Source organism: Myotis nattereri, assembly GCF_964212035.1.
Source record: "Myotis nattereri genome assembly, chromosome: X".
Taxonomy (NCBI): Eukaryota; Metazoa; Chordata; class Mammalia; order Chiroptera; family Vespertilionidae; genus Myotis; species Myotis nattereri.
Genome location: NC_138078.1, coordinates 117,672,901 through 117,681,050, shown reverse-complemented (window position 1 = coordinate 117,681,050; position 8,150 = coordinate 117,672,901). Strand labels below are relative to the sequence as shown.

Sequence of the window (8,150 nt, the reverse complement as noted above, 5' to 3'; positions counted from 1 at the left end):
ATTTCTGCTCTAATCTTTATTATTTCTTTCCGTTCACTCTCTCTGGGTTTTTCTTTTTGTTCTCTTTCTAATTATTTAATTTGTAGGGTTAAATAGTTTATTGCTGATTTTTCTTGTTTTTTGAGGTATGCCAGTAGTGTTAGGAACTTCCCTCTCAGTACTGCTTTTGCCATGTTCCAGAGCTTTGGTGTTCTTGTGTGTCCATTTTCATTTCTTTCCAGGAAAATTTTCTTTCTTTCTTGATCTCATTGGTAACCCACTCATTGCTTAATAACATGCTACGTAGCCTCCATGTATTTGAATGTTTTGGGGTGTTTTTGCTGTAGTTAATTTCTAATTTCATTCCACTGTGATCTGAGAAGATGCTTGATATGATTTCAGTCTTCTTGAACTTGTAGACTTGTTTTGTGTTCTAACATGTGATCTGTCTTTGTGAATGATCCATGTGTATTTGAGAAGAGTATATATTCTGCTGCTTTGGGGTGAAATGTTCTTTAAATGTCAAATCTATTTGATCCAGTATGTCCTTTAGAGTCACTGTTTCCTTCTAAAGTTTTTTATCTGGAAGATCTATTCAGTGAAGTCAGTGGGGTTTTAAAGTCCTCTACTATGACTGTATTGTTGTTGATCTCTCTGTTAAAGTCCTCTAGAAGTTTTATCATATATTTAGGTGCTCCTATATTGGGTGCATATATGTTTACCAGGGTTATTTCCTCTTGTTGGATCGATCCCTTTAGTATTATGTAATGGCCTTTGTTGTCTCTTGTGATGGCCTTCATTTTAAAGTCTACTTTTGTTGGATATTAATATTGCTACTCCAGCTTTTTTTGTTTTCCATTTGCATGGAAATTTTTTTCCATTCCTTCACTCTCATCCTGTGTCTGTCTTTTGTTCTGAGGTGGGTCTCTTATAGACAGCATATAGTTGGGTCATGGTTTTGTATCCACTCAGCTACTCTATGCCTTTTGACTAGAACATTTAATCCATTTACATTTAGGGTTTTTATTGATAGGTACTTACTTATTGTCATTTTAATTCTGTATGCCTAGGTTTCTCTTTCTGTTTTTCTTCTCATGAGAGCAGTCCCTTTAGCATTTCTTTTAATGCTGGCTTGGTGGTGATGTACTCCTTTAGCTGCTTTTTGTTTTGTTTTGTTTTGTCTAGGAAGCTCTTTATTTGACCATCTATTTTTAATGATAGCCTTGCTGGATATAGTAATCTTTGTTTTAGATCCTTGCTATCTATTACTTTGAGTAGTTCATGTCATTCCCTTCTGGCCTATAGAGTTTCTGATGAAAAATCAGGTGTCAGCCTTATGGGAGCTCCTTTGTAGGTAATAGTTTTCTTCTCTCTTGCTGCCTTTAAGAGTCTCTCTTTGTCTTTAATTTTTGGCATTTTAATTATGATGTGTCTGGGCATGGTCCTGCTTGAGTTCTTCTTGCTTGGGGTTCTCTGTGCCTCTTAAACTTGTGTGACTTTTGCCTTTACTAGGTGAGGTAAGTTCTCTTCCAGTATTTCTTCAAACACATTCTCTATCCCTTTCTGCCTCTTCTGGCACACCTGCTATTCTAATATCGTTATGTTTCCCATTGTCCCACAACTCCCGAAAGCTATCCTCCTGTTTTTTAATTGTTCTTTCTTTTTGGTTCTCTGATTGAGTGATATTTTCAATTCTGTCTTCTTTTAATTCACTGATTCGATCCTCATCTTCACCTAATCTTATCTGTTTTCCTTCCAATGTATTTTTTATTTGTGTTATATCACTTTATTTCCAACTGTTTCTTTCATAGTTAATATATATTTTTCATGCTTTTGAGCATTTTTTACTGTCATTACTCTGAACTCAGTTTCCTATGAATTTCTTATCTCTGCTACATTCATCTATTCTTCTGGAGAATTCTCTTGCTCTTTCATTTGGGAGTTGTTTCTTTGTCTCCTCATTTTGGCTGTCTCTTTGCGTTTGTGACTGTATTAGGTAAATCCTCTATGCTTCTCAATCTCTAGTGCAGGACAGTGTCAATCACTGTTTCTAAGTAGATCAGGCAAAGACTCAAAGCCTCCAGAGACCACCTCTGCCTACAGACTGATAGGATTCGGACTTGAATTGTCCCCAGTCAATGGTCCCCTGGGGTGGCGAGAGTTTTTTCAACAAGGTGGTGCAGTTGCTTCTGCTTGGAGGCTAATTGTTGTTTTTTAGTCTCTTAAATGGCCTCAGGGCATGGTGTTTCCCAATAGTCTTCCCCCCAGGCAAGGCAAATGTCTGTATGGGAAAGATGTCCTCCGCTGGGTGAGGGAATGACTCAGCACAGGAAACTGGGGATGTCTACCTTCTGAGCTCTAATCCCCAAGTCCCCAGTCCTGGCTTCTACACACACAGCTCCAGTCAATTCTTCCCTCCCTCTGTCAAAGCACAAGGTGGGTGGCTCTACAGGGAATTTTGTGCGTTGGCCCTGTAAGCGGGTGCCTGAATTTTCAGCCATCACTCCCTGGCAGACAGTAACCCTGCTGCTTTTCACAGCCAGATGTTATGTGGGTACCCTCCTCAGTTGTGGTGCTCTCTGCTGTGGAGGGGCTCATTTTGGGGATTAGATCCCAGAGTTCTGAGTAGCAACCCCCAACAGCTGAGATATCTCACCGTCAAGATATATCAACTTCAGTTGCTGTCTGTGGGTGCCGGGCCAGCCCTTTCAGCCTCCACCCCTCCTACCAGTCTTTATGAGGTCTCCATTTTCTGTCCTTGTTTATCAGGGTTCTCTCCTTTGAGTCTTCTGTTGATTATTCAGGAAATTTTTCTGTATTTTAGTTGTAATTACAGTTTGTTCCTGGGAACATGTCTGTGAAGCCTCCACTTACTCTGCCTCCATTTTTAATCTCATCAGGATCCACATTTTTTTTTCCATTGCTTGTCAAATGATCTTTAATTGAAACATTTTCTTTTGTAGTTCTTAACTAGCCAGACATTCCACTGCACCACTGTTGATATTGTCTATGATGTCATGAGGGTGGCGACCATCAACATTGCACCCCACAGATTGGGCAGTCCCCAAGATCTCTTTAATGGTTTCAGAGAGTTCTCTAGCTAAAGATCGGTGACACATCTGTCGTTGGTGATGACATCGCCAAAGCAACCGGTGATTGGAAGGGTCTGAGGATTACAGTGAAACTGACCATTCAGAACAGACAGGCCCAGATCAAAGTAGTGCCTTCTGCCTCTGCCCTGATCATCAAAGCCCTCAAAGAACCGCCAAGAGACAGAAAGAAGCAAAAAAAACAGTAAGGATCCACATTTTTTAACCAAGAAGCAGAAAGATCAAAATGAGAAAAAATTTCCCTGGACCGTGTGGCTTGGTTGGTTGAGCATTATCCCATGCACTGAAAGGTTGTCGATTTGATTCCTAGTCAGGGCGCATGCCCGGGTTGCAGGTTTCATCCCAGGTCAGGTTGTGTATGGTAGGCAACCAATATCTCTCTCTCTCTCCTTCTCTCATCTCTCATCCTCTCTAATATCAATGAAAACATTTTTAAACTATTATATACCATAAGTGTCTATAGACGCAAGCAGTGGACCTTCCCCACATGCCACAAGTGTGTGTGTGTGTGTGTGTGTGTGTGTGTGTGTGTGTGTGTGTGTATATATATATATATAAGTTTTCCCTGAGTGGCAGCCCTGACCAACTTTGAAATCATTTTTTTTGTGAGAATTTTCAGCTAAAAATATTCAAGAACACTCAAATTGTAATATATTTATTTTTATAATATTAATTGCAAATAGATTTTTTAAATTAAATTCAAAATATCGTGGCATATGGAGATGGTTTCCATTTTGAATTTGTGGCAGTTAACTGGTTAAATGAGAAAAAAAACCGGAAAATTTGGAGTTAAATGTTTCTTTTCTGAATCATATTTTTTTTTTTAAAAAAAGAAAACTGTTAAATGGATTCATCAATGAAATAAGTATTTTTCCTCCAGACCTAACTAAGAAAGTTTAACGGGACAGTCTCAGATACTTGGATTTAGTATTCCAAGACTCAGGACCCTGTTTATAAGTCCCAAACTCTTCTCTCATTCTGGAGGAGCTGAACCTAAACAAATTAATCAGACTTTAAGTATTTGGGATTCACCCCATAAGTGTCCATATTCCCAGACCCCCTCCTCCAATATATGGATTCAGAAAGGTTAGATAGAAAAAAAAATCAGTTTGAAAGGAGTCAAATCACTTCAAGAGTGAGGAAGTCATAATTGTTTGGCTTTGTTATTAGTGCTGAACCTGAAGGTACCCAAATGAGACCATCATACAACCGGAAGAAGGGATGAGGAAAAGAAAGATAAATAGGCCTATGTCTAATGTGGAGTCTTGTCACTGAAGCCTAAATGTGCTGGTCTTAGCAAATTATTTTCTTCATAGAAAAACAACTAGCAAAAGTATAGTTCATCCAAATTTTATTGAGTTATTTTTCGTGCCATACAATAAAAGTTAAAGAGAAGAACAAAAACAGCTTTTGATTTGAAGGAAGTTAATGGTATTTCATTAACAAACTGTAAATAGTAACAGTATAAGCTGGATGGGAAGCTGCTTTCACGGGCCATAAATGCTTAATGTTTATTACCAATAAAAGTCAAAGGAGCATTTAGTAAAGCAGTTTACCAAACAAACATTAAATACTTTAATGCATTAGCTTCAGTGGACAGAATCAGGCTATTTAATTAGCAATGAGTAATATGTTAAGCTTTGATTCACCACAAATGATCTGCGGCTTAATGTAGGATGATAGCCTTTGAAAGCAAGTGATGAGGGTAAACATCAATTTTGGAGTAAGAGGATGATATTTTTAAAAGCAAGGGAGGATAAAGACCAGTTATGGGGGAGAGGGATAGAGAGTTAGAAACATCGATGAGAGAGGAACATCGATCAGCTGCATCCTGCACACCCCCTACTGGGGATGTGCCCGACACCAAGGTACATGCCCTTGACCGGAATAGAACCTGGGACCCTTCAGTCCGCAGGCTGAGGCTCTATCCTCTGAGCCAAACCGGTTAGGTCTGGAGAAATAATTTTTTGTCTTATGCTGCATTAGGTGATGGAAAGAAAATGATTCTTCACTTCTAAGCTGTATGGTTTGGAGAAAATTACTACCTAAGTTTCAGTTTCTTCATCTGCAAAATTAGTTCTATCTCACTGAGTGGCTGTGAATATCAATAATAGCATATGCATTGTTTTAGGACATCAGTGTTCATATGTAATTTTACTTTATATTACCTCATTCTTCTGTCTCCTTCAGTGCTGCTTCTACAGATGTGCACTTACTCCATCCCTTCCCCTCCCCATTCCCCTTTTCCTCTTCTTCTTTGTGCCATTTAATCACAACACATAGGTGAAGCCGTAAACTTATTTGGATTTCAAGAAAAATTAAATCACAGATTACCTTTTCTTATAGACATTTGTTATAAGGGCATACAAAATAATCTCATCTGCCACATTGTCAACACAGATCTCAGGATTTCAATCACTGGTCTTCATAGAGAAGGGGAAATGTTATTTACTATCACTTGGAATAGCAACCTGAGCTGAGTAATATACCTTCTTTTTGTACATCTAGCATGTATACTTTCCAAGGGATGTTTTGATTGGGTTTGTTTATTACTACTCACTGTGGGAGTCTTAATGCCAAACCACCTCAGAAATGATTGGCCATCCTTGTGCCCAAGCTCCTTGTGCATTCTTCCATAGACCAATCAACTGAATCCAGGTTTGTATATTTGGCTGAATCCAGAGTTGCATATTTGGCTACTCTTACACACAATGCTGCATAAATCAGAGGAGTTTATGCAGGAAATATCCTGTTGGGGCCACTTTTCTTCAAACAGATAAGAGTATTTAATGGGCAGTTGAGAAGTTTTATGGAGATGTGTTCACATTTATTATGAAGACATAATATATTTCAGATAAAACACCAAGGAACTTATATACATTGATTATTTTAACAACCCTGTGAAATAGTTATCTCCTTTTTATATATGAGTTAAAAACGGGGTACTCAAAAAATTTTAGCAAATATTCCAAGTCATAGCATCTGGCCCATGACATTGGTTGGATTCAAAATTAAGGTTGGCCATTGTTCACTCTTCCTTTCTCATTTAAATAGCAACAGTTCTGCTATTAACTCACTGGTCTTGTGTAAGTCACTCTCCTACTTGGCCTTTACTTCCTTATGTGAAAATAAAACATTGAATTGTATGATCTACATTTTATTTTTTTAAATGCATAGAAACACTGTTTTATTTAAAATATTACAAAAATGTATATATAAAATAGAAAAATAGCAGAACTACTCTTGCTGAAGTATATGAGTTTCTGCTAATACTTTCTCTATTTAACAGCCTTCCTCCATATCCAAGGTCCAAATTCCACTCAATCCTTAAGACCATGCTCAATGCCACTTCTTTCATTTAGTGTTTTCTGATCTACTGAACCATAATTCCATATTCTTCTGAATGTTTATAATATTTAACTTGTAGCTCCTATGACTGTATCATTTTCTACTTATTTGTGTAAATGCCTTCTGTGGTTAACTGGACATTCCTGGAGAGTAGGCAATCTCTCATATCCATCATTGTATCCTCCACATCATCTTTCACTGTGTCTGACAAATACTAAGATTAGGGATAAAAAATAGGTTCTATTTTATATGCCAACTCAAATTAATTTGTAGTTGAACCTTGGTGTAAAATATTCTAAAACTATGCAAGGTTCATAAGGCATGGTAGTAATGTATAATGTGAACTATCAGTTAGAAGTCTTTATGTAACATGTCAAAGATTCCACCTCAAATTACCCTTAATAAAAAAAGGAAATTTATCAGATCCTACAAATGAATGACTCTATGTTCTGCAGCTATATCTAATTTTAGTCACTGCAAGGTTATCAGGGCTCCTCTTCAGCTTCTTTGCAATTATCTCAGATCTGTACTACTCTGTGTGTCAGCCTCATTTTTAGTCAAATTCCCTTCATGTTATAAAAAGTGCCTGTAATAGTGCCATATTACTTCTTTAAAGCACAGACCACATCATGTTGATGGGAGCAAGAAGCCTCCAGAAATACCTTCTTATGCCTTATTCTTCCATATTGGTTTAAATATATATATTCTTGAACTGACACTGTGATCAAGAGATGGAGTAAATTGATTGCTTTTAATCAATTAGATGCCAGTTCTTGAAGAATGTGAAGTGTATGGAGCATAAACATTGCTTTTAAAATGGAGTCACAGGAAGAGATTTAAAGTAGGTTGGGTTCATTAGGGAAAGGGAGACAGGTATTACAAACCTTCAGCCTAAAGTTTTGACAGACAACCATAAAACAATGATTTTTCAATTGGAGAAAAAGTAAAATTAGGGATTGATAAAAATGTGGTGGCTCATTTTTATTACCTTTATTTATTTATTTTTTAAACAGAGGTCAGCTTTTATTGGCCGTGTTACAAAAGAGCCAGTTTAGTCAAAAAGACCAAAGCCCATGTCATCATCAGACTCCTCAGATTCTTCTTTCTTTGCTTCCACTTTCTTCTCCTCAGCTGGGGCAGCAGCGGTGGAGGGGGCAGGACCTCCTGCTGGTGCAGCACTAGCTGCAGGGGCAGGTTCACCAGCCCCTACATTGCAGATGAGACTCCCAATGTTGACGTTGGCTAGAGCCTTTGCAAACAAGCCTGGCCAGAAAGGCTCAACGTTCACACCGGCTGCTTTAATGAGGGCGTTGATTTTATCCTCCGTCACCGTCACCTCATCGTTGTGCAGGATCAGGGCCAAGTAGATGCAGGCGAGCTCCGAGACCAAGGCCATGGCGAGGGCGAGTGCTGGGCGAGCGCTGCCGGGAGCGGCGCTGCGCTAGTCGCCGGATGAAGTGAGGGCCTCACCCCAACGCGGCCTTAGCTCCCTCGGAAGAACCGAGCACCTTACCGGCAGCGGGGGAAAAGGGGCTATTACCTTTATTTTATCTAATTTTATACATATAGAACAGTTGAAAAGAGTACAAAGTGTCCTTTTATTCCTCATCTTCTTTCCTCTAATGCTAACTTCTTACACAGTATTGTATAGTTACCAAGAATAAAAATGAGACATTAATAAAATATCATTAACCAAACTACAGACATTTTAAT

General features: G+C 38.4%; 1 protein-coding gene across 1 annotated transcript; it reads right to left on the bottom strand.

Moving 5' to 3' along the window:
* Nucleotides 1–7,441: 7,441 nt before the first annotated feature.
* On the bottom strand, nucleotides 7,442–7,858 carry LOC308512069 (large ribosomal subunit protein P1-like). Its single transcript, XM_081081863.1, has one exon. The coding sequence runs from the start codon at nucleotides 7,831–7,833 to the stop codon at nucleotides 7,489–7,491; it is 345 nt and encodes a 114-aa protein (XP_080937989.1). The 5' UTR covers nucleotides 7,834–7,858; the 3' UTR covers nucleotides 7,442–7,488.
* Nucleotides 7,859–8,150: the final 292 nt, after the last annotated feature.